We start from the raw sequence: 27,347 nt of genomic DNA, 5'->3' as shown, positions 1-27,347 counted from the left end.
CCCTCTCCTGCTGGCCATCTTGTGGTGGCCATCTTGTGTTCACCTGGGGGCAGGATCTTTGACCACATGGGGGCAGCCATCTTGTGTGTTGGAGTGATGGTCAATCTGCATATTACTCTTTTATTAGATAGGATAGAGGCCTGATACATGGGAGGGGGCCAGCTGGTTTGCCCTGAAGGGTGTCCCGGATCAGGGTGGGGGTTCCCTTGGGGTGTGGGGCAGCCTGGGTGAGGGGCCTGTGGTGGTTTGCAGGCCAGCCACGCCCCCCAGTGACCCAAGTGGAGGCCCTGGTATCTGGGGTTTATTTATCTTCTATAATTGAAACTTTGTAGCCTAGAGTGGAGCCAAGCCTTATGCTTGCTCCGTGGTGGCAGCCATTTCTGTTGGGATTTATGTATCTTCTATAATTGAAACTTTGTAGCCTTAAGCGGAGGCCTGGGCCGGCCAGGCTGTGCTGAAAGCTTGGCTTCCTCCATCGCCAGGGGCAACCCTACCCTTCTCCTGTTCTCTGTGGCCATAGCCATCTTGGTTGGGTTCATTTGCATATTTGCTCCTGATTGGCTTGTGGGCGTGGCTTGTGGGTGTAGCAGAGTGATGGTTAATTTGCATATTACTCTTTTATTAGATAGGACTTGCCTTCTTGCCCAGGTATTTCTTGATTCACTCTACCAGATTCCAATAAGAACCATCAGTTTTGGCATGCCAACAATCATTTGCGCCACTATGTAGGTAGGTGTGGTTGATAACAGAACTTTTAGTCATTATCCTATATATGTTTCTGATAATTCAATTTAGGTTTGCTCTGTTTCCTGCTTTAATTTGTAACTGACACCAAGGTAGAACTTGTAGAGTATGTCTTTTCTCAGTTCTCATAGATTCTCATAAAATCTTCATGTCATGTGATGGATGTGCAAGTTATGATCACTGATGATAAATCTGCCCAGAGAAATTCAGCAAAGCTAGGAGATACTGTGTTTTCAACAACCAAGTTTGTAGCCTGGGGAATATATCACTGAATATATATATTTATATATATCCAAGGATTCAAAGAAGCACAGAAGAACCTTTCCTTCCTCTTGCAGATTAGTAAGAAATCCATTACTTCTTGGAAGATATGTTAGGAAGGGATTAATCAGGCACCCAGACATATCTGGGTCTAGACTGATTATAGAATTTGCAACTGCCGAGTAAATAGAAGCTTCTGAACTTCATTATTCTCAGAGTTAAACACCCCAAGGCTTCCAGCTAGCTAATAAAAATAAAGTAGAGAAAATTATATACTTTAAGAAGTTCTTTTAAAGACAAATCTTGTTTAAGAAGATATAATACAAACATTAAGAATGACTAGGAAATAATGTTATAAATAAATTTCCAATTTTGTTACTTTGATAGAACAAGAGCTTTGACTTGGCTTTTAAAAATGTGTTTAAGAAAGCATTAGCACCAAACAATAATTTAATAATGCCACAGTTTTTTTTGACAAGCTCAAAGGAAAAAATGCTGTTTCTCCTTGTTCATTATGGAGACAGTGCTACCAAGACAATACTGCATAATGATTGGACTGTTGTTTGGTCCCCTAGAGCCAAACATCCCCAGTTCAAATCCTATGAGCTGCATGATTCAGGGCAAATAGGTACACTCATCTTCTTTATTGTACAGAGAGAATAAGGAAGATAAGTGTACCTATTTCAATAGATTTTTGTATTATATAAGTTAACTAGAGGCTCGTTGCACGAATTCATGCACCAGTGGGGTCCCTCAGCCTGGCCTGCGGGATCAGACCGAAATTGGCCTGAGGGGTCCCAGATTGCAGGCTGAGGGACCCCACCAGTGCACGATCGGGGCCAGGGAGGGACACAGGAGGTTGGCCAGTGGGGGAGGGACCATGGAAGGGCTCCAGGACATGTCTGGCCCATCTCGCTCAGTCCTGATCAGCCAGACCCCAGCATCAAGCTAACCTACCAGTTGAAGCGTCTGTCCCCTGGTGGTCAGTGCACATCATATGACTGGTTGACTGTTCGACTGTCTGCCCCCTGGTGGTCAGTGCACGTCACAGTGAGTGGTTGAGTGGCCTTAGCATATCATTAGCATATTACGCTTTGATTGGTTGACCAGACAGCTGGATGACCGGATGACCAGACACTTAGCATATTAGGCTTTTATTATATGGATACACTTAAAAGTACTTTGAACAGTGCCTGGCACATGGTTAATGCTCAATAAATGTAAGCTGTTATCACTACCACCATCCTCATGACCCACTATTACCAACTCCATCATCACTCATTACCATGTACCATGATCAACTCAACCACTCACTATGACCATCTACCACCCAACTGTCAGTTTCCACCATCACCCACTATGACCACCCCACAACTTATCACTACCCACAACTCACTATCATCACACCATCAGTAACCACCACCCAACTCAATCATCTCCCCAAACGGGCTATGACTACTACTCAACCATCATATCCCACCATCAATATCATTGTTAAGTACCACCCACTATCACCCCCCCATTATGACACACCATTGTCCACCTTCACCACGTATCACCACCCACCATTACCCACCATTGCCACCCACTATCACCATCCTACTCCCACCATCATCAACCACCATAACTATCCCCATCATCTACCACAATTACCCATAATACCTTTATCTTTCACTGATGAGTAAAGGTGACAAAAGTGGCCATGAAGTCCTTTTCAATCACCTTTTAGACATACAGACTTATAAAAGATTTCGAGGGATCTATTTCTTAGATTTTTCCCATTTCAAATGCCCTAATACTCTTGTTAGAATTATGAACGACAACTCACACAACTGCAGGTTATGTTTCTGGCACTAATCTAAGTTTATCATTTCATTTAAGCCTCACAACAACTCTGTGAGATATATACTATTATTATCATCTCATTTTATATTTATATATATACTAGAGGTCCACTGCATGAAGAGATTTGTGCAGTAGGCCTTTCTTCCCCTGGCTGCCAGCACCAGTTTTCCTCTGGCACCCGGGTCCCAGGCCTTTGCTCTGGCTGCTGCCTTCAGTCTTCGCTCCAGGTGGAGCGCTGCTCCTGTAGCTCCCTCTGCCCCCACCCTCCTCCTCATAGCATGCATCCTGCCCCACCCGGCCCCTCTGAGCCTGCATGCGTGCTGCCCAGAGGTCTGGAGCGGCGGGCCATTGCTATCTTTGTTGGGTTAATTTGCATACTCAGTCCTGATTGGCTGGTGGGTGTCATGAAGGTATGGTCAATTTGCATGTTTCTCTTTTATTAGTGTAGATACTGGGGCTAGGAAAATTTTCATAACTTGCCTAAATTCACAAAACTAGCAAGCAATAAAGCTACATTTGAACCCAAGACATCCACTCTCCAGCCTGAGTTCTTCCACATCACTCTGCTGTGTTTGAGCCGCTCATTCTCATTCTTAGGTATTTAGAAAGATTCTAGCTTTTTCTTTCTCATACTTTCCATCTTTCTTATTCATGCTCTTCCCTGTGACACTCTACTTCCACTATTTAAACTACAGATTATTTGCATGTCTATTCAGTTCAAAATTGTTGATTGATTGATCTCTATCCTCTAATCCCAATGAGGGGCATCTCCATTTTGGGTTGTACACTGAAAAATCAGCATGGCCTAAACAAAACCAAACTCATAATTGTCCATCTCAAACCATTTTCTCCTTCTCACATCCAGTTCTTTTTCCTACCCTAAATTGCTAAGCTTCAATGTGACTTCTGTTTGTTTCTCTCAACATACCCAGGCCCAGCCACTATAATTATCTACTACCCAGTTCTATAAATTCTGCCTCTGTAATTTCTTTTATTATTTTTAAATTTATTTTTATTTTTTAATTTAATAAATCTTTATTGTTCAGTTTATTACAGTTGTTTCTCTTCCCCCCCCCCCCATAATTCCCCTCCACCCGGTTCCCACCCCACCCTGTGCCCTTACCCCCCCCCCCCCCAGGCCTCATCCATAGGTGTAAGATTTTTGTCCAATCTCTTCCCGCACCCCCCATACCCCTTTCCCCCTGAGAACTGTCAGTCCATTCCCTTTCTATGCCCCTGATTCTATTATATTCACCAGTTTATTCTGTTCATCAGATTTTTTATTCACTTGACTTTTAGATTCACTTGTTGATAGATATGTATTTGTTGTCACTTTGTTGTTCATAATTTTTATCTTTACCATTTTTATTCTTCTTCCTCTTCTTAAAGAATACCCTTCAGCATTTCATATAATCCTGGTTTGGTGGTGATGAACTCCTTTAGCTTTTTCTTATCTGTGAAGCTCTTTATCTGACCTTCAATTCTAAATGATAGCTTTGCTGGTTAGAGTAATCTTGGTTGTAGGTTCTTGCTATTCATCACTTTGAATATTTCTTGCCACTCCCTTCTGGCCTGCATAGTTTCTGTTGAGAAATCAGCTGACAGTTGTATGGGTACTCCCTTGTAGGTAGCTAACTGTTTTTCTCTTGCTGCTTTTAATATTCTCTCTTTGTCTTTTGCCCTTGGCATTTTAATTATGATGTGTCTTGGTGTGGTCCTCTTTGGGTTCCTCTTGTTTGGGACTCTCTGTACTTCCTGGACTTGTAAGTCTATTTCTTTCACCAGGTAGGGGAAGTTTTCTGTCATTATTTCTTCAAATATGTTTTTAATATCTTGCTCTCTCTCTTCTTCTGGCACCCCCATAATTCAGATGTTGGTATGCTTGAGGTTGTCCCCAAGGCTCCTTACACTATCTTCATATTTTGGATTCTTTTTTCTTTTTGCTTTTCCGGTTGGGTGTTTTTGCTTCTTCGTATTTCAAATCTTTGACTTTATTCTTGGGATCCTCTAGTCTGCTGTTGGATCTCTGTATATTATTCTTTATTTCAGTCAGTGTATGCTTAATTTCTGATTGGTCCTTTTTCATATCCCTGAGGGTCTCACTAAATTTCTCAGAAGTTTCTAGAAGATTCTTGAGTAACCTTATAACTGTGGTTTTGAACTCTATATCCAGTAGTTTGCTTTCCTCCATTTCTTTCATTTGTGACATGTTTCTTTGTCTCCACATTTTGGCTGCTTCCCTGTGTTGATAGAGTGGCCTTGTGTGCTAGGTGTCCTATAGGGCCCAGTGGCTCAGCCTTCCCAATTACCTGAGGTGGACACTCTTGGTGCACCCCTTTGTGGGCTGTGTGCACAGTCTTGTTGTAGTTAAGCCTTGATTGCTGTTGGTAACATTGGGAGAAATTGACCTCCAGGTCAATTGGCTGTGAGGACCAGCTGTGTCTACAATGGGAGAACTGCTGTGCTGGAGACACACTTATAGGGCAGGATTTGCTTCAGTGGGCCTTTGGTGCTCACTGAGTCTGCCGCTTGAGTGTGTTGTTTATGGATGTGAAGAGTTGTAATCTGGTATGGTCTCACACTGACCACTGGGTACCCTGGCTCTTGGATCTCCAAGGAGGTGCAAAGTCAGCCACTGCCTGAGGCCACCCAACAGGAGCTACAGAGAGATCTGCAGATTCCTCATCTTTGTTTGGGGTTTGGAGGTGCCCAGATGAGGTCCAGCTGTGAAGCAATGCAGGCTGCTGCTGCAGGGCCTTAGGCCTTCTTTTGGACACTTTGGCCCTCTCTGACCCAGCTGCAGTTTGTTAGATTTTAGGTTGCAAGAGGGACAGCATTCATATGCAAAAGCCGCTGCTCACAGCTTGGGTGGGGTTGTAAATTGGGTGGGGTGGGGCCTCAGGGAATCACCAGGGCAGAGCAAACAGCAATGGCTGCCAGTCCACCCTGCCCCAGAGAGGTCCCTGGGTCTCTGTGTCCCACGGCCCCATGCAGGAACAATGATCACTGTGTGCACCTCTGAGAGAAAGCCGCCCTCGCATTCCTGCCCAATGTCAGACAGTTCAGTTTCTCCCCGTATAAGTCTGGGTCCCCAGAGTCTCACCCAGAACTGGAGTTCAGAGCAATCTGGAGCTTGTATCTCCCTCTCAGTTGAAAAAAACAACAGTGCACCCAGTTGCCAGCCCATTTCGCGTGCCTCTGTACCTCCGCACTTCTGCACCTCCACACCTCCTACTAGTCTCAATGCACTTTTTTATTTCCTTCTAGCTGTAGAACTTCCACTCAACCATGTTTCCCGTGGTTCTGGATGATATTTGTTTTGTCTTTTAGTTGGAGTTTTGATGTGGTTGTGAGAGGCAGCAAGTACAGGTGTTTACCTATGCCGCCATCTTTGTTGTTCTCTGTAATTTCTTTTACATGTATCTTCTACATTCCATTCCTACCACCACCATTATAATTCAGAAGCTTGTTATCCAAACCTGAGTCCAGAAGTAGCCAGTGTTCCCGTTAGTATTTCTTTTGGTAAAAAGATCTCCGAGTTCTCTGCACATTGAATCAAGACTAAACATTCCAGGTTGGCATTTAGGTTTTCCCCAAAAGAGCTGCCCAGTAGACCTACCTTTTTAAAAGACATCTTTTACTAGAGTCATCCATGTATCTACCTATCCTCTAGACCAGTGGTTGGCAAACTCATTAGTCAACAGAGAAAAATATCAACAGTACAATGATTGAAATTTCTTTTGAGAGCCAAATTTTTTAAACTTAAACTTCTTCTAATGCCACTTCTTCAAAATAGACTCTCCCACGCCATGGTATTTTGTGGAAGAGCCACACTCAAGGGACCAAAGAGCCGTATGTGGCTCGCGAGCCGCAGTTTGCCGACCACGGTTCTAGACCAATAGATCACTGTGTTTCCTGAACACAGCATGTTTTAACCTTCCAGTCACTGTTCATACTCATGCCCAGCTGGATTACCTCTCCTACATCTTTGTCCCTAGAAGTTTGATCCCTTTAAAGCTCACTTTAACGTCACCTCCTCCATGAGGCCTTTTCTGATCTTCTCAACAAGATGTGAGTTACCCCTCAGGAAGCCCTCCAGCACTCTGTTTCTGCCTTACTCCACTGTAAATTCTTTGAAAGCAGAAGCTAAAATTCTTTGCTCAAACCAAATGTGTCTTAATATTACAGAGACACAATAAACATGAAAACAAAATGCACCTATCTTCCTACTGATTGGCCAACTTGCTAGAGCTAGCTGTATTATGAAATAGCACTGTAAAGACTATGTTCAAAGGGCATAAAACAACTTACTAGCAAAGGGGACAGACTAACATTTTGGTCTAGCGTTTAGTTCAGTGTGGTCATATGTAACCAGTAGAAGTAATCCAGATAGGAACATAGCCAGTGGATTCCTTTACCTTCTTAACCTATGCAGACAGTCCCACTAAACGAGTCAATAAAGCTCTTGATCTTGACTGCAAAGGTGGCCAACATGAATAAATTGGTCCTGTCTATTTACATGATTTGATGAATGTTATGCATCCTCAAAATACACTTTAAGAAAATTCTCTTTATTACCACAGTAACTGCATTAATTCTGGGCATGTGATCACTTGGATAGGAAGTAGAACAGACATAGAGGCTATTCTGAAACTAGTCTCAAAGAAAATGGAATTCAGCAATTCTGGTGATGAACAGATAGGGACAGAGAGAAGCAAATACAGGTGATTAAGAACTGGGCTAGATGAGATCCAGGGGAACAAAACACACACATCTCAAAATCTGTGACCCAAGCAGAAAAAGGGAAAAATAGGCAAATGGAAATCATTCAAATATTAAGAATAGAGTATATTACAGTGTAGGAAGGTAAGCACATGAGATGGAGGTGAAGAGAAACGAGAAAATAACATCTATACATATAAAAGCCAAGCAACTGGAATGACCGGTCACTATGATGCACTCTGCAGTGGCCAACTGGCCTGATCAGGGCCCTGCCAGCCCATTCCCCCCCCCCCCCAACCCCAGCTGGCTCCACCCCATATTGCTCCCCCCTCCCCCCAAGAGAGGCAGGGCTGGCCAACCTCCCGCATCCCCTCTCCCCCGCTGGCCTGGCCCTGATCAGCCCCCATCAGGGTGGGCCAGCCAGACCCCACCCATGCATGAATTCATGCACCAGGACTCTAGTTGAAATATAATGGTCATATCATGTCAATATATTTTGAGGTAAATTATCATACTTAAAACAACTGTTATGATTGCTTATTAGCTGCAATTCCTTTTTTAATCACTTAATCAGCCCAGCTGGATTTATTAGCCTGCAAGACCAAACTGGGAGAAGGAAGAATGATCATAACTATAATGTTAAAACAAGTGAATTAGTATTATAACAGAATCTTGGAAGACAAGGTATATTTTCAAGAAAGCAGTCCACTTATTTTATACAATACTCAGCACATTATAGGCTAGGCCAAGTACAAAATTTTTGTAGACTTGGAATTCACTAAATATGGGAGGTGATTTGCACCAAGAAGAATAATATTTAGGGTTGCTATAGCAATTTGTTTCTCTATGGAGTTAGGTACCTTTTATAGCTATTCAGTTATTCTTGATTTCTATTAATTAATTTATTCATTAGCCATCATTCCATCTATCCATCTATCCATCCATACATCTAATAGTCTAAGGATCTGGAGGCATCTCTGTATTTAACTCTGTGAACTAGTAAGATGAAGATATTAAAAGTCCCTCTTTTACTGATAGGAGAAGAAATACACAGAGCTGATAAGCCCAAGCCCACACAGTAAGTTTCTTGCTGCATCTGGTACTTGAACTGAGTACTCAGTCCATTGGATGCTTCTCTTAGTCCTCGTCTGGCCTGATTCTCCCTGATATCTTTCCACCAACTGCCACCTGCCTGTAGGTATCTATCATCTTTATGGATAAGAAGTAATGCAAAGGATCTTCTTTTCCCATATTTACCCACAACTGTGCCATCTTAGGTCTAAAAGGCATAGAACCCTTGGGACTCACTGTTCACGAAGACGGCAAACCTCAGGAAGGACAGGTACCGCTCCCCTTCAATGGGGTTCCAGCCGACGTCAGGGTATCCTTTGGCCAGCAGCAAGGGGCAGCTCTGGAGGCCACAGCCTGCCAAGTAAGTCACCACCTGCCAAGAACAGTACAAAAGTAAGTGTCCAATGTTTTTACAAAATAGCTTAAGTACTGTGCAATTCTGGGACCAGAAGGCTTTCATTTCCCTAAAAGCTAGAGAGAGCCCAAAACTTTTAAAGCAAGTAATTTAGTAGATTTGAAGCCAGAACCTCCAATTCATTTTTGTTTTCAAGTAATCAACATGACTGATGATCACCCTTATGTCTGAGAACACCATGTGCTATCCATTCCCTGGTTTTCCCTGTTCTGGCACGAGGGAGCCGCCTTTTAAAAATAGGCCTACCTAGGGCACACCTGGGGAGACAGTGGTGGATCTAGGCTGGCCATGTACACTTGGCCATGGTATTTCATGACCAAATATCCAGTCACTGGTCAACTCTCAGTGGGCCCTTGACTAATCAGGGGTCTCTACTCAAGTTCTGCATCAACAACAGTTATCCAAGGGAAAAGCCAAGAAATGAAGGTTGGCGTAAAGAGGCTGCAGCCAGTTATAGATTAGGACTGGTAGTGTTCTTTTTGCTTCCAGGTTACCAGACACTTACCATAAGATCTCAGCTCTGTGATCATGTAGAATATTAGAACCTGCCCACTTTTAGAAGGTGTCAAGCAAAAGCCTGGCAAATAGACATTTTCTTGAAATTCAGTTGTTATTCTAATATAACCTTGGATATTTTATGTATACAGGGGGAAGAGGAAAATTTATGGGACTGCAAAACCCTCCTAGTCAGGAATGGTGTCTTTTTTATTTTTCAACCCCAGGGTCTTTAACCAATGTCACCTGAACAAATTTAATACAAAGGAAAAATCCCCAAGGTCTGGATCATATTAGGTGCTCAATAAATGTCTGTCAAGTGAATAATGTATTTTCTGATGTCAAAAACTTGAACTCAGTTTGCAAGAATAATGAATTGAAGTCAAAACTCAGTAAGAAAGTATTGTCCTTCTTAAACCAATAAGGAAACTATTCTGTTTGGAGCTTAGATTTGATTTGGCCTTTAAAATGTCAGGAAAAACATCAATCAAGGCAGGAATTAGGCAGAGTTTTCAGGATTACAGGTACCAGGCATTTCACTGGCCCCTAAAATAAATGCTTGTGTGTGTGTGTGTGTGTGTGTGTGTGTGTGTGTGTGTGTTCTTGTTGTTGCTGTCGTTCAGTCTTAAGGGACCTAATTTCTGCTGTGTTCAAAAGAAGGAAGGAACTGCAGCATTTATTGGCCCTTTCTGTATCTCTCCCAGGAACAAGCTTGGGAAATTTCCCAATAGTGGTCTAAACAAAGTCTGTGCACTGTGCTAAGCTGCTGGAACCACTTGAAAGGGGGCAGCACACCTCATCATCCCCTTTACAGATTTTCCTAAGTCCCTGGTTCTCCCCTCTCCCAGCCTCCGGGCCTCCATTTATCATATCATCATCCTTCAAGAGATGCTCGGGGTCTTTGTTGAGCAGTGTCATTTGAAAAGATGAATATGGCTGAGGAGGGGAACTGAGCACTAAACCTTGTAGCCCTGTCTGGCTGTAAGAGAACCATTAGCTACCTTTTTATACAGGCGCCAGTTTTCACCTCACCACCTAAAACACTGCTATTTATTACCGTTTAAATGTATGAATAACAGAGTTCGAGTGAAGTCTGTTTCATCAGAGGCAGAGACCGTGGATGTACGTGGCACTGTGGCACAGCATTTGAATGTGTGTGTATATGGGGTTATTTTATTTCTGTTCTAATCACTTCTTATTGAAACCAGGCTGTGCTAAAATGCAAATTGTGTGGCGTTGCTCCTCTGCTTGAAGACCTCCAGTGGTTCCATTCCTCCTGGCTCTATAGTGAGGCCCTGTCATTTCACTAGAGCATGGCCCCTGGGCCCAGATACTTTTGAAGCCTGGCTCTGACAATACTTACAAGTGCCACGACATTGAAGATGCTGCCTAATCTCTCTCTGCCTCAGTTTCCTCTCCTGTCACTGGGGGCAATAATAAGACGGCGTGTTCCAAGGCTCACGTGAGGTGATTCAGAGTGGGGTCTGGCAAGCAGGGATTCTGTAGGGCGTGCACTTCTGTTATTAATTGTGATGGTAGCATAAAGTCCAATTCCTTCCTCTCCCTCATCTCTCACTCCCCCCACACACTCTGTGCTCTTGTCATAGACAGCTCCCCGATGCTCAGGACCACCATGCTCTCCTCTCTGAACCTCAAACACTCCTGGCACGTGGATGATTAGCTCCTACTCACCCCTCAGCTCACCACTTTCTGAGTCTCCTTCTTGATCCCCTTGCCGGGGTTAGGAGTTGCTCTGTCATGCGCTTCCAAACTCACCACTCAGGGGATGCCCTCTGACTCGTGCCGCTCCACCCCCCTCCCCCCGGCCCCACTCACTAGGATGCTCTTCCCCACACTCAGAGAACACACTGTGACTCTTGTCAGCTGCTGGGTCAAGGAAACAGTCCCAGAATGGGGCGGGGAGAGGTTGGGTGAGTCAGCCCCAGCCACCACCACCAGAGGCGCAGTTTATGGTCCCAGCGTGGGCAGCTCAGTTCTGTCTTATTTGTACGTGGACGGGTCATGTGTAGCATTGGTTTCCTTTATGTCTTTCTGGTATGTGAGTATAAACCTGAGGACCCAGAACTTGATCAGAAACCACAGGTGCCTGGTAGTGTTTCATGTGGACCCGTGAGGCTGGGCCTCACGTACACAAATGTCCACATACCATGCCTATGAGGTTGGTAATCTTTGCCCACGGGAGACGCTCTGCTCCTGACTATCATGCGCTGCCAGCTACTCACATTCCACCCCTTTTCACTGAGGGTGAAGGAGGTTCTGATGGAACCACCGAGCCTTTGGTCTGCAGCTGCTTGGCTTGGCTGCACTGTACGCAGGAAAGAGCAAGCACAGTGCCTCCCCAGGGCCAGGTACCTTTTCGAGGTCTGGTTCCTCTAAGCCCAGTGCTAACTCGTTGTTGTCCATCACGGAGGAAGCGGCCACATCTAGCGGAGTGGATCCCCTCATCGATGGGGAGGCTGAGGAAGGAGGAAAGAGAAAAAGGGACCAAGAGAACACCGCTTGCTGAGCTGAGCCTGCAGTGCACACAACTGGCCAGCAGAGGACAGCAAACACTAAATCTGGCTCAGGTCACTGTTCTCTGAGGGGACCTACTGCCCAATTTAAGAACAGCTCTATTTTCTCCATCCTCCCTCTCCTTTCAACACCCACCCCCCTCCCGCCATTACTGATTGAGTACAGATTAAGCTGGAAAATCAGTTCATGGGATCAACTGGGACCATGTATTTTCAAGTGCTTTTCTAGCATGAAACTTCCTGGGGCCCTCATTTGATGATCACCCCACAGACGCAGATGTTGCTTGAACAGCTAAGCTCAAGTGACTTGGCCATTTCTGGAGCCACCACCTAGAATTTAAAAATAGCCTCAAACAGCATTTGCTCATATAGTTATCAGGTCACCAATGTTGTCTGGTTTTTCTTTGTCTGGTCCTTAGGCCAGAATTAAGAAAACCTTCAGGTGGCATTTTACAAAAAGGTCGGTAGCCTGAGGTTGCAGTTGATAAATTAGAAGCCTGAAACTTCAGATTTCACGTGCACAGATGTGTGTATCTGAGTCATTTGGTTTATGTACAGAACATTGAGTGAGGCACGTGTTTCATGCTGCTTTTCTTGTGGTGGTGGTGGGTTCACATTGTTTATCCACCTTGCAGCTACGGAAAGCACTGGCTGGTTGGCTGATAGGACAGGCATGCCGCCTACAGCCAGCCTGCCAGGAAGGGACTGCATCCATGACCTTGGTCTCATTAGCACTGCTTCGTGGTCCACTGAGTGGGCTGGAGGAGCTGTGTCCCCAGACTGTATCCGCAATTCCAGGCAGCACTTTATAAACCTGGTCCCAAGAGAGAGGAGGTAAAACTGTATGACTATGCCCACAAACCTGTCACCAGTGCTGGCTGGGAGCAACATCCCTACTCGTTGGAGAACAGAGACATGGACTCATTATTTCACTTGTTTTTAGACCAGGCAGGGGTCATTTTCCTATTAAAAAAATCCCACAGAGCCTGGCTGGTATTGCTCAGTGGTTGAGCATCAACATATGAACCAGGAGGTCACGGTTCGATTTCTGATCAGGGCACATGCCTGGATTGCAGGCTTGATCCCCAGTGTGGGGCATGCAAAAGGCAGCTAATCAATGATTCACTCTCATCATTGATGTTTCTATCTCTCTTTCTCCCTCTCCTCTCTGAAATCAATAAAAAATATTAAAAATAATCCCCAAGAATGCATGTGGCTTCTTTCCTTTCACCTTCTGAGTAAGTGGTCAGCAGGGGGAGTGTCACCTCTGAGCCCCAATGTGGAAGTTACAACGTGACATACCTAGGCCAACACTGCTATTCTCCAGCAGGTAACTCAGGTGCTCAAACATGGCCTTCTGATTCTGCCGGCTAATTCGACAGAAATAGCAAAGGAAGCGGCAACAGCTAGCCACCATCTTTGGAAAAGCGATCTGTAGGGAGAAGTAGGAAGTGTCAGGGAAAGAATCTATCATGAGGTCTTTCTGGAAAGTCTGACTTCAAAGAGTCCTAGGTTGAAGTCTGGCAAGCTGTGAACAGTTTGGGAAAATAAATTTTCTCCTTACCTCCAGCTTGTGCCAAGACTTATTCAGAAGAGAGACAGAGAGTATACACCTCAGGAGAGGCTTCCAAAAATACTGACAGCAAGTTATAGTTCCTGAAATATCTTTCTCAAAGGAAACAGACATCAAACAAGAATCGCAGTCATCCTCAGATGCCACGTGAAATTGCACGACTCCACACCAGACTATTGTTTCTAACTAGGAAGGGGGTGGACAGAACTGTGATAGGAAATTTCAGGAGGGAGATGGGTGATCATAGACAAATGAGGCCCAGCGCTAGGTCAAACCTGAGTCCTCTGGGTAAAGGCTGGTCCTCCAGTTGTAGAAGCCTCAAGGCATCACCTTCTCAGTCTGTGAGTCTTCCCCAACTAGTTCTGTCCTTCTCTCCTATGAGCTCCTATAGCCCTTGTAACTGGATTCACACAATTTAGCACTGAGATGCCATCTTCTATTACTGTTGACTGTGTTTGGCTTCTCTGCTGATCAAAGTAATTAGCATCTCCAGGGCCTGGCCATGTCTTAGTTTTGATCCAATAGTGCTCAGTAAATGGTGTCAGAGTTAACCTCACTCAGGATCCTAGGAAGCCCTTGTTTCCCCCATTAGAAACATGGAGGTGCTCAAAGAAGCAATATTCTGACACCTGCTTCAGGCACCGAACCTTTGCTCAAGGATCTTTTGGAGAGAATCTACTTTCCCAAGAGCGCAGATGGGAGCAAGTGAGCTTGGCATCTGTTCTTCTGTCACACCCTGCCTCTCAATACCAGCGGGACCACTTTCCTAGGACCTCAGCTTTCTAAAATTTCCAACATATTTTTGAAAACATACCCCATCTTCTGCTTTCAGAAACTATCTGACTGAGGAGGACCTCAGACAAGTTAGGCCCTATTTCCTCCTTCCTCCTTGCCAGCAGCAGCGCCTCCTGACAGTGGGCACCTTATGGGGACTGGTCAGGACATCCTCAGGAACGTGGCTCACAGAGGAAACCCGCACACTCCCGAGGGGATGCCGTCAGGATCGTTACTAAGATCTTGTTCTCCTTTAAAACAGCCATCTGCTGACACAGCACAGGACACACCAGGCTCCTAAGTGGACCAAGAGGAATTCCAGCTGGGAGGGGGTGGGGCTGCAGAGACCGTACACAGAGCAGCTGAAAGCCAGTGGAACAAGTGAGAAAAGAGCCCGAGCTTCCGAGGCTGAAGCTCTCGCTCTGGCTGGAGGCCACTGAGCAGCATCGTCCACCTGTGGGCTCCTTCCTGGCAGTGTGTACACCCCTCCCTCTCCCTGGGAAGAGTAACTGAATCAATGGGCTCCAGCTATGTGGCTGCAAGCAGGTTGCCTCCTGTGTCCCTGCTCAGGGGTCAAGTTCGGCATTACCTGAGATTTCTCTGCACCCAGCACGTTCACCATCACCTCCATCACCGTCTCATGCATGCCGAGGACGCGCATGAGGTTGGGGTGCTGGTAAAACACCTTGTTGTTCATTATGTCCCTAGGGTAAGGACCAGAGAGAGATGTCAGCTCGTGCTTACTTCAATGCTATGGAAATTCAGGGATGGGAACACACAAATGCACACACATTAAGGGTGAAACAGTGTAAATGGGACAGGCTGAAAATATAGTAAGAAGGCACTAGGTCAGTGGGAACGTGTGTGGGGTGTGTTTTTAACTGATAGGAATAGTCTGTGCTCTTTTATCTCTAGTAAACACTTGCTTTCTCTCTTTGAAACATTTCCTTCTAATGACATAGTAAGCAGTGGCTCCTTGGTCTTTGTACTTGTAATAATTTTTTGGCAGCCTACATCACTGAATTTCCCTTCCTCCAGGTACTATTTTTTTTCTACTGTTGTCCTTATGTCTATGTCTCTATGTACTTCAGTTTTCTTAACCACAGGGCTGTACCCTTTTCTTAGGACAATTGTGTATTAGATAACAATGAGGACAGCGGTCCTCAGAATCCAATGTAAATTATCAACAACAAAATGTAAAAGGAATTATGTTTTTAAGTCATTTAACAGAAATTCACAAAATAAAGCTGCAGGCAAATCTGAGAACTGGAGCAGCTGGTGACTTGGCTGTGTGATGTCTGGCAGGGGTTACCCATCCCACCCCAGTGTTGCAGCCACTAAGAGGAGACACCAGCAACTTTTATTGCTGCTATGTCTACTGCAAGGGCTGAGGGAGAGGCTGATTCAGTAGCTTTTCTGTCTTTCCATAAAGTCTCTTCATTTCTACGGGAAGACTCTTCTTTGGAAATGAGTTTGAGGAATGCACGCATTCCCCCACCCCATCTGGTATCCTCACAGTCCCTGCCCTGGGCCCTGGTGATAAAGGCTCAAGAGTGGTGGGATGGAACAGTCAACAGCGGGCTGCAGTTCTAGTTCTTGATTTTAATAAAGTGATACTGTGAGCTGGTCAGTGAACCTATTTAGGCTTTCATTTTCTCATCTGCAAAATGGGCGTGCTATGTTACCCAAGTAAAGGAGGTCTTTTTAATGTCTAAAATGCTATCTTTTTGACAACATGGCTTCTAAGGATGAGACACAAGCTATTGTTATGGGAAAAGGTATTGTAGAACTGACAAAAATGACACTCAAGGATAGTCCTGAGAAAGAAAGGTGTAGTAATGTTTCAGAGGGAAGTCCCAGAAGTTTTCTAGTCACAAGCAGATAGGCTCAAAAGGTGTCTCTCTTATTGGGTTGAACACACTGTTTCTTTCTCTAAATTTTTTCAGTGCTTCCCTGAGACTATTTGCATCAGATTCAAGCTAAATAACTGTTTTTATTCAAGACTCCTCTCCACTTATTCTGGCAATGTCCCTTCACTCTGATTAGCAGGTAGCCTGGTCTGACAGGTTATGAAAGGTGACTGCTGTGGCAAGGATGTAATCCCACAGGGGTGCTTGAAGGAGGGGCACACAGAGATGGTATATGATTTGACTCTGGAGCATCTGTACAGCAAGGTAAACCAGTTTTCCCAAGTGCTGTTCTTCTGAGACTTGCACTTTACCATGAATGACCTACCCCAGCCCATTGATCATGAGCAGCTCTTCTTCCTTGCCCATTCTGACGCTGAGGAGGCAGCGAATCTGGCCGAGGGCAGCCAGCAGGTTGATGGTGTCACTCACGGAGGCCTGGCTGATGGTGTAGGTCTTCCGCAGGGCCTGCAGCAGCTGCCCTATGCTGTCGTACTGCCTCTGGAGGAGGTTGAACATCATCCGGATTAGGTCTGCATCCTGGATCTGGTCCTCCTGGGCCCAGCGGATCATTGTCTGTGAGATAAGTTCCTTCAGTGTCGCTAGAAGGACAATAGAAAGGACCAGTACTGTGGCCATCCCAGCTCAGGGAGAGCTGTGTACCTCAGCTACTTTATTCAATCATAAGACACATCATCAGCTGATCAAGGTTAACAAATTCTTTTTTTTTTTTTTTAGAACAAAGCTGGAGGTATCATACTACCTTACTTTAAATTATACTACAAAGTGACTATAATAAAAACAGCATGGTATTGGCAGAAAAACAGACACACAGACCAATGGAACAGAATTAGGAGCCCAGAAATAAACCCATGTGTATATGGAAAAATAATTTTTGACAAAGGAGCCAAAAACATACAATGGAGAAAAGAAAGCCTCTTTAATATATGGTGCTGAGAAAATTGTAAAGCCACATGCAAAAAAATGAAACTAGACTACTGTTTGTCCCCATATACAAAAATTAACTCAAAATGGATCAAAGACCTAAAAATAAGACCTGAAACAATAAATTACATAGAAGAAGACATAGGTACTAAACTTATAGAATTTGGTCTTAGAGAGAATTTTATGAATTTGAGCCCAAAGGCAAAGGAAGTAAAGGCAAATAAAAAAAAAAATGAATGGGACTATATATAACTAAAAAGCTTATGCATAGCAAAAGAAACCATCAACAAAATGAAAAGGCAACCAATTCAATGGGAGGAGATATTTGCAAACAACAGCTCTGACAAGGGGTTAATATCCAAAATATAAAAGATTCATACAACCTACCACCAAAAACCAAACAATCCAATTAAGATCTTTGGTTAATCTCTTACCGCTCTCCCTCCTCTCTTCCCTCTGATATTCATCAGTCTGTTCCATGTTTCCATGCCTGTGGTTTCTGCTCCTGCGTTGAGCATCTGCTCCCTAGTGGTCAGTGCGCATCATAGCTACTGGCCAGTAGGCCAGTAGTTTAGGCTTTTATATATATAGATAACATCGTGTAATAAATACTAAAATGGGGCATGTGCAAGTGCCATGGGATAGAGTGGGGAGTGATAAGTTCTGGTGGATTAAGGCATGAGAAGAAGATGTTGGTGCTGCCTCTTTAGAGTAAAGCAATCTTAAGCATTGCAATTTCTCCACTATAGGCACTACCTTCACATATTTAAAAGATACCACAGACCACAAACTGATTAGGCCATGCCATTGATTCAAGAATTGTAAAGGACAATATAAACATACAGATACATTAGAAAATGGAGTGAAGTAGATAAGAATACTCTGTCAGGCCTAAAGGCTTTGCATTTGGACAGCTGACCATCACATCCTACACTGTGCTGCCCAATCTCAGCAGGAGTTAGCAGGCACTGTATCGTGGACTACTTTTACAAGCACCAAGAGAGAAAGACCAGTAGACTTTGAATTTGGAATTTCTCAGGGCTCATACTAGTGCACAGAAATACCACTGGTTGTACAAGTAAAGGAAAAATTGCTGAAGTGGGACTCAAATCAGCTGTGGGACCTTCAGAGGTTGAACTAAATGGCCCTGAAAAGTGCTGATTGACATTGGTGTGGGAGGATGATCAGAAGGGTGAGGGAGAACTGAGCAGAAGGAGAGAGCAGAAGGGCCCCTACCAGAATGGTTGGGTAGGCACTGCTCACCCCTCCCCATGCCAGACATACTCCCACAAAGTGCCGTGACAGAGGTGAGAAGTGCTGCTTTTAAATCATAATTCCATCTAAGTCTGGCTCTGCCTATCACATTTCTGCAAGGTGTGAATGGCACCAAGAGCCTGAATTCAGACCTGGGAATAAAGGCAGAGCTCAGGGGACAATGAAGGTCACACAGACTACCAGTGAAAGGACTGGGAATAAACTCAGACGGGTGCTTCATTGCCTGTGCCATCTCTAATAGTCTAGTTTTCTACCTCCATACACTATATATGGCAGGTGTCTGCTCTACATCCAGTCTTGGCTCATCAGAAGGATATAAAAATAGAGCTCCAGAAGAGATCTAGATGTAAAGGATTAATTTAACTTACCACTGTGTCTATCAACACTGTGGGTATTTTAGGCTCAAATGGGAGACATAAGCTGAAAAACTTAAAAAAAGGATACTGAAGGCAGAGAGTACAGTGAAAAGATGTTCCTAAGAGATCTCACTAGGCAGGGATTGCTGACTAATAGCTGTTAGGTTAGATAATATCTGAGGCCCCTGGGGGAAAAAGTTATTTATGGGCTAGACTGGGTTCCTCTCATGAGGTTGTTTCCTCAGTAGCCAAATGTAGAAGTTCCTTTCTCCTAGTTACTATTCACAGTAAGGAATGAAAGCGAGACAAAAACATAAACACTCTTGGACCCAACGTAAGTTTTTTAGTCCTGTAAGTACAATTCCCCTTTTAGCCTACATTTTGGGCTGAAAGAATTATAGTCTCAGCACTAACAAGCAAATTCTCTGCAGAGATAATACACATCATCACAGTCCCTGCCACACTTGAGAAACAACAATCAGAACTGTCAATCAATCTAGGTACATCCTCTTTTCAACAGGGCATTTAGAGTTAAAATGAAACCAAATAAATACTAGCTTTTACTCAACCTGGCTTTCAGATTAATTCAGGATTTGGGTGAGCTCTTAGCCTCACAATGCCTTAAAAATCCAAATCAATATGTATAGTCTAGAAAATGGAACATTTATGGCAAAATATCTCACTTGAGAGCAAATGGGGAAGGAAATAGCCCTATTGCCTGAAAAGATGGAGTGGGGATCACCCATAGGTTCTTTGTCCTTCAAGGTAAGAATAAGAGAATGGGATAAATAAATATGAGTGGGAACAAAGCTCAGTTAAAAACATAATGTGACCTCAAGATCACAACAGAAAAAGCAAGATTCATCACTGTTGTGTTACTGATGGACAGATGTAATTCATTGAAGGCATGACACTGAAGGCTATTCTTATTGGTCAGGCTTTCCAGATGTGAGACTGAGGTCCAGAAAGTGTGCGAAAGAATATGAAAGAAAGAAATGGGAAGAAAACTGTGTGTGTGTGTGTGTAAGGAAACATTCCCAAGACCCCTGAAAAGCAATATATTTTGTGGCCTGACACGTGCTAGAGACCTAGCACCCACCAAGCAAACCTAGGTTGAATCAATGAATTTCTAAGGGTCTAGACCAGGGGTGGGCAAACTTTTTGACTCGAGGGCCACAATGGGTTCTTAAACTGGACCGGAGGGCTGGAACAAAAGCATGGATGGAGTGTTTGTGTGAACTAATATAAATTCAAAGTAAAGGAGCGGAGGGGAGAGCAAGAGAACCGGATAGAACAGCCGGATCCGGACCGCGGGCCGTAGTTTGCCCAAGGCTGGTAAACACTCTGAAACTGTGAAAATGGAGCTCTACACCCCTGGCAGGTATGCTACTGAAAATTCCTCAGATTTTAATTAGCTTCCAAGATCCAGTGGCAGAGCAGCATCAATATCAGAAGCTAGTAGGCTCTCCATGTATCTGCACATTTGAGGATTAAAATAGTTAATGCTTATAACCATGTCGGGCACATATTGCGAGCTTTATATAGGTTAACTGCTATCTATACAGCAGTGATAAAAATTGTGGTCCACAGACCCTTGAGGTAACCAAGATCCTTTATGCAGCTTGTAAGGCCAAATATACTTCCATAATAATTCAAAGGCATTATTTGCCTTTTTTATTGTGTTGATAGCTGTTCTGATGATGCAAAAGCAATGGTGGGTAAAACTTCTCGTGTCTTAGCATGAATCAAGTCAGTGGCACCAAACTCTATTCTTTACTGCCACATCCCCAGGAAAATGCCCAGTTTCTCTTAAGAATATTCTTAATAAGATATAAACAATTTTTAATTTTATTAATAATAAACTTTTGAGTATGTATCTTTTTAATACCCCATATGACAAAATGGGAGGAAGTATGCTGAAGCACTTCTCCATGTCAAATGGCGGTGGTTTCCTTGAGGAAAAGAACTTGTGTGATTGAGCTGCAAACTAAACTAGCCACTTGCTTCATGAAATATAATTTTCTTAAAAATGAAAGAAGTGAGTCTATCACTTCATGGAAAACCAATGACAGCATCTGTTTCTCTGATATAACTTGAGTTTTCAAGTGAAAACTAGAATTTTGGAAAAAGTTTATCTGCCATTGTGAGTTTGACAGTTTCCCAATACTTAAATACTTTTCTTATTAAATTGTTATTAACAAATGTAATTTTAAAACATTTCATAATATAAATATGTTGACATTTGGAAGCTTTGCATAACTTGGTGAACCAATAATTTCCCAATGACCAATGCATCATGTTACTTACAAAATCATTCATGGGTAGAACATCCATTCAACATGCAAGGCAGACCAATGCATTTTCATGTAACCAAGTAGAAGAATTTCTTTAATATGACTCTAGATTCCACAAGGCAATTAACTTTTGAGAAACTACTATTGGTTGACTTTTATTTTTAAAGAGGAGAAAATCAAAGTTTAATATGTATGCATGGGGAATTCACATAGGCATGATAATTCCAAGAAAAGTCCAAAGACAGTGAGGCAACATTGGGTATATAAGACAGTTTTGAACAAAGGCGAAGGGGAGAGATTATACTTGTTGAGTTTTTCTATAGTATTAAAGGAGAATTTCCACAATTATCTAAAAAAGCTATTAAAACATTCCCTTTTCTAATGATATATCTGTTTGAGGTCGATTTTCTTCCTACTCTTTAATCAGGTGTAAGAATCCAACTATCTTCTATTAAGTCACACATAAGAGACATATAAAAAATCCAAACCAATGTCACTCTTCTTATCATTGTTTTTGTAGTAAAAGTTTTAGTTGTTTTTATAAAAATATGTTCTTTATGTAACACTAGAGGCCTAGTGCACAAAATTTGTGCATGGGAGGGGGGTGTCCCTCAGCCCAGACTGCACCCTCTCCAATTTGGGACCCCTTGGGGGATGTCTGACTGCCTAAATCGACAGTTGGACATCCCTCTCACAATCCGGGACTGCTGGCTCCTAACCGCTCGCCTGCTTGCCTGATTTCCCCTAACTGCTTCTACCTGCCAGCCTAATCGCCTCCTAACTGCCCCCCTGCCAGCCTGATTGAAGCCTAACTGCTTCCCTGCCAGCCCGATTGCCCCCAACTCCCTTCCCCTGTAGGCCTGGTTCCCCCCAAACCGCCCTCCCCTGCCAGCCTGGTCGCCCCCAACTGCTCTCCCCTGCCAGCCTGATGGCCCCCAACTGCCCTCCCCTGCCGGCCTGCTCGCCCACAACTGCCCTCCCTTGCAGGCCTGGTCGCACCCAACTGCCCTCCCCTGAAGGCCTGGTAGCCCCCAACTGCCCTCCCCTGCTGGCCTGGTCACCCCTAACTGCCCTCCCCTGCAGGCCTGCTTGCCCCTAACTGCCCTCCCCTGCATGCCTGGTTGCCCCCAACTCCCCTCCCTTGCAGGCCTGGTTCCCCCCAAAACTGCCTTCCCTGCCAGCCTGATCGCACCTAACTATCATCCCCTGCCAGCCTGGTCGCCCCCAACTGCCCTCCCTGCCGGCCTGATGGCCCCCAACTGCCCTCCCCTGCTGGCCTGCTCGCCCACAACTGCCCTCCCCTGCAGGCCTGGTTGCCCACAACTGCCCTCCCCTGCAGGCCTGGTCGCACCCAACTGCCCTCCCCTGCAGGCCCAGTTGCCCCCAACTGCCCTCCCCTGCTGGCCTGTTCACTCTCAACTGCCCTCCCCTGCTGGCCTGATGGTCCCCAACTGCCCTCCCCTGCCAGCATGCTTGCCCACAACTGTCCTCCCCTGCAGGTCCGGTTGCCCCCAACTGCCTTCCCCTGCTGGCCTGTTCGCTCCCAACTGCCCTCCCTTGCTGGCCTGATCACCCACAACTGTCCTCCCCTGTTGGCCATCTTGTGATGATATCACACAAGGGCGTGATGCCACCTAGGCTTTTATTATATAGGATAATGTTTTTTTATTATTTTTTAAAATGAATTAACACTTGTTTAAAAATCTCTGTTTTAAATTCAAATTCAGTATTATTGATAGGTACAATCCACATAAACAAAATCTTTTAGAGGTCTTCGAAAATTTTTAAGCATGTAAAGGGGTCTTGAGACCAAAAGATTTGGGAACCACTGATCTGTGTAACAAGGTCTCTGCTGAGGGATGGCCATGGCTGAAAGGCAACGCTTTCCCTCCACTAAGAGGAAACTGTTCCATGAGGCTGTGTGACTCCAATCAAGTAACTGAGACATGAGCCTCGAGAGCAAAAGCTTAGGAAGATTTCTGTGTTTGTTTCTGGATGGGAGGTAGGGTAAATGTGAACATAAAAAGGTGAGACATCTCACAATAAGAAATAAAGAGAGGATTAAAGAACCATTATTTTGAAAGCTGAATTCTGGCAGTCAGCAAGGGCCCTAGTCATTATTCATTCATCACTAGAGGGCTTTCCACCAGCCTGAGGGGCCCTAAATACTTTCATCTTCTTTTTGGGTTTAAGATCAGTCATCTTCAGAGCAAGGGGGGAGCCAGGTACTTTGCACACAGAGGCTGTGTGGCCTTCTTCAGCCTGTTCTGCAGACAGTGTAATGAAATGGGGCACACAGAGAAAGGTACACTACTGCCTGGATGGACACTTAATCCTAATCCTTTGCTACTGACATTAGCTGACCCTTCCGCAATGACTTTACTCTCATTCATACTGGAAACCAGACTGTCCACTCCAGAAGACTTTGCTCAGGAGTCAGTGTATCTAGGCCTCAGGACAGACCTTATTCACAGGTCCTTTCCTGTCTTCAGCTCAGTAGCTGAGTTACGTCCAGTATGACCCTTCCAAATTAGCTTATGAATCAAAGGGTATTTTCTGTTAAGTACCGAGTCAAGTACCCTACACAAAACTATTTCAAGACACAATCATTACTCACAGTGGCCTACTTAGGGGAAACTAGGAGCATTTAATGAGAAATAAAGTATAAAAAAATAATGGGTAATACCATTTTCTTAAGAAATAAGATACTTCTTAGAAGGTACAACATCTAGAGTAATACTTACATTCAAAAGAAATTAGAGAAGAGAAATATAAGATCTCTTATTTTTCCCCAATGGTCCTTTATCTAAAGTTTGTATATTTTTAGACTAGGTCTACATTGCATGGAGACTGAAGAAGCAGGGCAGAGAAAGCTCTATCATGAAGTTAAGAGAGGCTTTTGAAGGGATGGCTGAGATGATCTAATGGAAGAGATACTCTTTGCTGTGATGACCCTGGAATGCCATTTTCCTTCAAGAGATGGCTTATACAAGCAGTCCCTGTAGTGAACACTTTATTTTTTCTGTCATCAATGGGGGAATGCTGACAATTTTGGCAGGAATTTCAACAGCAAAGCGAGTCAATTTTTGAGATAAATTCGAAACCCTTTCTTTTTTTAAAAAATTTTTTTATTAAATTTCAGAGAGGAAGGGAGAGGGAGAGAAAGATAGAAACATCAATGATGAGAGAGAATCATTGATCTGCTGCCTCCTGCATGTCCCCTACTGTGGATCAAGCCCACAACCCAGGCATGTGCTCTTGACTGGAATTGAAACCAGGACCCATCAATCCACAGGATGATGCTCTATCCACTGAGCAAAACTGGCTAGGGCTGAACCTCTTTCTTAACCAAAGAGAGACAGATACATTAAGAACAGTTACAACTAAAAAAATGATTTCATTTTTTGTTGCTTTTCTAAATTCCTCTTGGAAATCCTGCCCTTTAATGACTTAAAAACACTTTTATATTAATAGGAAACACAACTCCTGAAAGGGGACAGATTCCAGGAGAAGGCGAGGGTGAGGACGAGAGCTCAAATCTACTGCTTGATACATTTATGGCCCAGTATTTCTCTTTCTCTCTCTCTCTCTCTCTCTCTCTCTCTCTCTCTCTCTCTCTCTCTCTCTCACCTAAATACTCCACTTATGTAATAAAGTTGCTTCCACAGCCTTTGTTGCAACTCTAGGATTTTTGCCCACTGATTTACCTGTTTCAAGGAGGACTTGTCAAGCCTACTAGGTGGTTCAGCTCATGGGGTTTTTTAAAAAGCTATAGTGTTCTTTCCAAAAAGGAAAAGAGAAAGAAAGATGTGTAACAAAACACATGTTTTCTGCTGAGATATAAAATAAACCCTATAAAACAGATTCCCTTAGGGAAGCTAGTCATGTGCATGTGGTTTCTTTGGCGATTATAAATGGCTTCATTTATGAAAGTATTAACATTCTAGCTCACTCCACTTTCACAATTAATGTAATTAGGGAGAGTCACAGCTAGTCAACTATTTCAAATATATGATCTAGAAACTGCACTTGAAATGATTGTTCAGGCTAACTCGAAATGGAAATATTTCTAAGGCATTGTATTGTTTAGGAAGACTTGATGCCTGAAAGATACTTTAAAAGAAAAATAGCTACTTCACTACATGATTTCTGGATTGGTCAGATATTCCACTTAAGAAGAAAGGATTAGCCCTAACCGGTTTGGCTCAGTAGATAGAGCGTCAGCCTTCGGACTCAAGGGTCCCAGGTTTGATTCCAGTCAAGGGCATGTACCTTGGTTGCAGGCATATCCCCAGTAGGGGGTGTGTAGGAGGCAGCTGATCATTGATGTTTCTAACTCTCCCTCTCCCTTCCTCTCTGAAATCAATAAAATATATTAAAAAAAAAGAAGAAAGGATTAGAGTGTCTTTAAGTTAGAGCTGCCTTAGTACATCAGTTTGGGAGCCCAGGTATTGTTATTTACTTTCTTCCACTTTTTGTAACCTGCAGCTGGACCTCAGAACCCCAAGCTCACCATTCTGTGAGCCTTGTAAAAAAACTTCCAAGTGTCACTCACAATATTTGGTAAATGCCTTTTTTCAATGCTCAAATTACCAGTTTTGCAATGCCAACTACAATAAGAGAAAGGTAATTTCTTCTCACAGTGCAGGTTTAAATGTTTAGGCTGCAGGGGTCTGGAAAAAGTCTTTTTTTTCATCATCTCCAAATCCAGTTGAGAGTCCAAGTGTCCATCATGTTAATGAAGTTCATGCTTATTTTAAAAAAGCAGATCATGGCCTCTGGCAAAGCAAATTCCTGTAGTTTCCAGATTCTAAACCTATGTAGGGGTTCCATTTCTATGAGCATGCTCTTAAATCTGGGTCAGTTTGGAAGAGAAAGTCTTCTGATTTCATGGAGGAGAGGAGCACATAATACTGCACTGGGCTTAGTTTAAACTTGGAAAACAATTTATAATGCTGACACAATTGGAAAAGAAAAATAATTCTGTGCATCTAAATTATGTACACTGATTTTTAAATTCTGAATGATGAAAAAGTCAGCTTGTACTCTGCTGCAAATGCTGTGGAGGCCTGAACAGGTGGTAGGTAATTTTCAAGTGAGAAGAAAAAGTGTATTTTGACCTCTGCTTGCTTCCTCCCTGTGATAGGCTGAATAATGGCCCCAAAGATACTCACTGCCTCTTTCTCAGAACCTGTAAATATCAGGAAAACTTACAAAAGGCATGCTGCATAAGTGATTGGGTTAAGGATCTTTAGCTGGGGAGAGTATCCTGGATTATCTGGGTGGACTAAATATAATCCAAGGGGCCTTATAAGAGGGAGGTAGGAGGGTCAGAGTCAGGACAAATGATGACAGAGACAGAGGTTGGACTGACACCATTGCTGGATAAGGCCACTAGTCAAAGAACGCAGGAGGCCTTTAGAAGTTGGGAAAGGCAATAAATGGATTCTCTCCTAAAGCCTCCAGAGGAATGCAGTTCTATTAACCCACTTTAGACTTGTGGTCACCAGAACTGGGTGACAATAAACTTGTATTATTTTGAAGCCACAAAGTTTGTGGTAATTTGTTATAGCAGCAAGAGGAAACTAAGATACTTCCACTGATAGAACGTCCTGGGTTGAGGGTTTCAGACTCTTCTCCCAAAGCTACAGCCAGACTGAGGGTCACAGTGAGCAAGTGGCTATAGAAGCTCCCACAGAAGTTGGGATCTGAGAAACATCAGGTCTGTCTTTGCTGAGGCAGCCAGAGTCAGTTATCAAGTGCAGACCCCATGGAGGTCTGCCTGGACCTGGCCGGAGCCTCTGCCAACCAGAACAACAGCAAATGTAGACAGCGCCTCCTGCAGGACTGCTGTGGCCCATAGATAATGGTTGCAGGGCACAGACAGCATGTGACCTAGTTCCCAGGACACATTCTGGCCTCCTCTCTCCCTCTGATCTTCAAGGCTTAGAACTGCCGACATCTCAGCACTAGTATGGGGAAGATGCTGCCCAGGATAACCATCGTGGCATAATGAACATTCCTGGCCACATTTCCGGCATTCATTCAGCCCTTCTTCCTTATAAAATAACCCAGATTTTGTAGAGATGTGCGCCTCTCTACCTGAGGGCCCATGATCCTCAGAGAAAGCCAAGGC

General features: G+C 43.9%; 1 protein-coding gene across 3 annotated transcripts in view; it reads right to left on the bottom strand.

The window, feature by feature from the left end:
- The window catches only part of RYR3 (ryanodine receptor 3), a 547,436-nt gene that overhangs the window by 137,185 nt on the left and 382,904 nt on the right, over nt 1-27,347 (bottom strand). For all 3 annotated transcript variants that reach the window (XM_080659255.1, XM_080659256.1, XM_080659257.1), the window contains exons 39-43: nt 16,670-16,943; nt 15,024-15,138; nt 13,390-13,519; nt 11,927-12,030; nt 8,881-9,016 (exon numbers count right to left, since the gene is read on the bottom strand). In XM_080659255.1, the coding sequence (XP_080515381.1) occupies nt 8,881-9,016; nt 11,927-12,030; nt 13,390-13,519; nt 15,024-15,138; nt 16,670-16,943 (759 nt within the window). The remainder of the gene's footprint in view (nt 1-8,880; nt 9,017-11,926; nt 12,031-13,389; nt 13,520-15,023; nt 15,139-16,669; nt 16,944-27,347) is intronic.

This window comes from Plecotus auritus (assembly GCF_963455305.1).
Source record: "Plecotus auritus genome assembly, chromosome: 1".
Lineage (NCBI taxonomy): Eukaryota > Metazoa > Chordata > Mammalia > Chiroptera > Vespertilionidae > Plecotus > Plecotus auritus.
The sequence above is the reverse complement of the archived record's forward strand: the minus strand, read 5'-3'. Positions and strand labels throughout refer to the sequence as shown.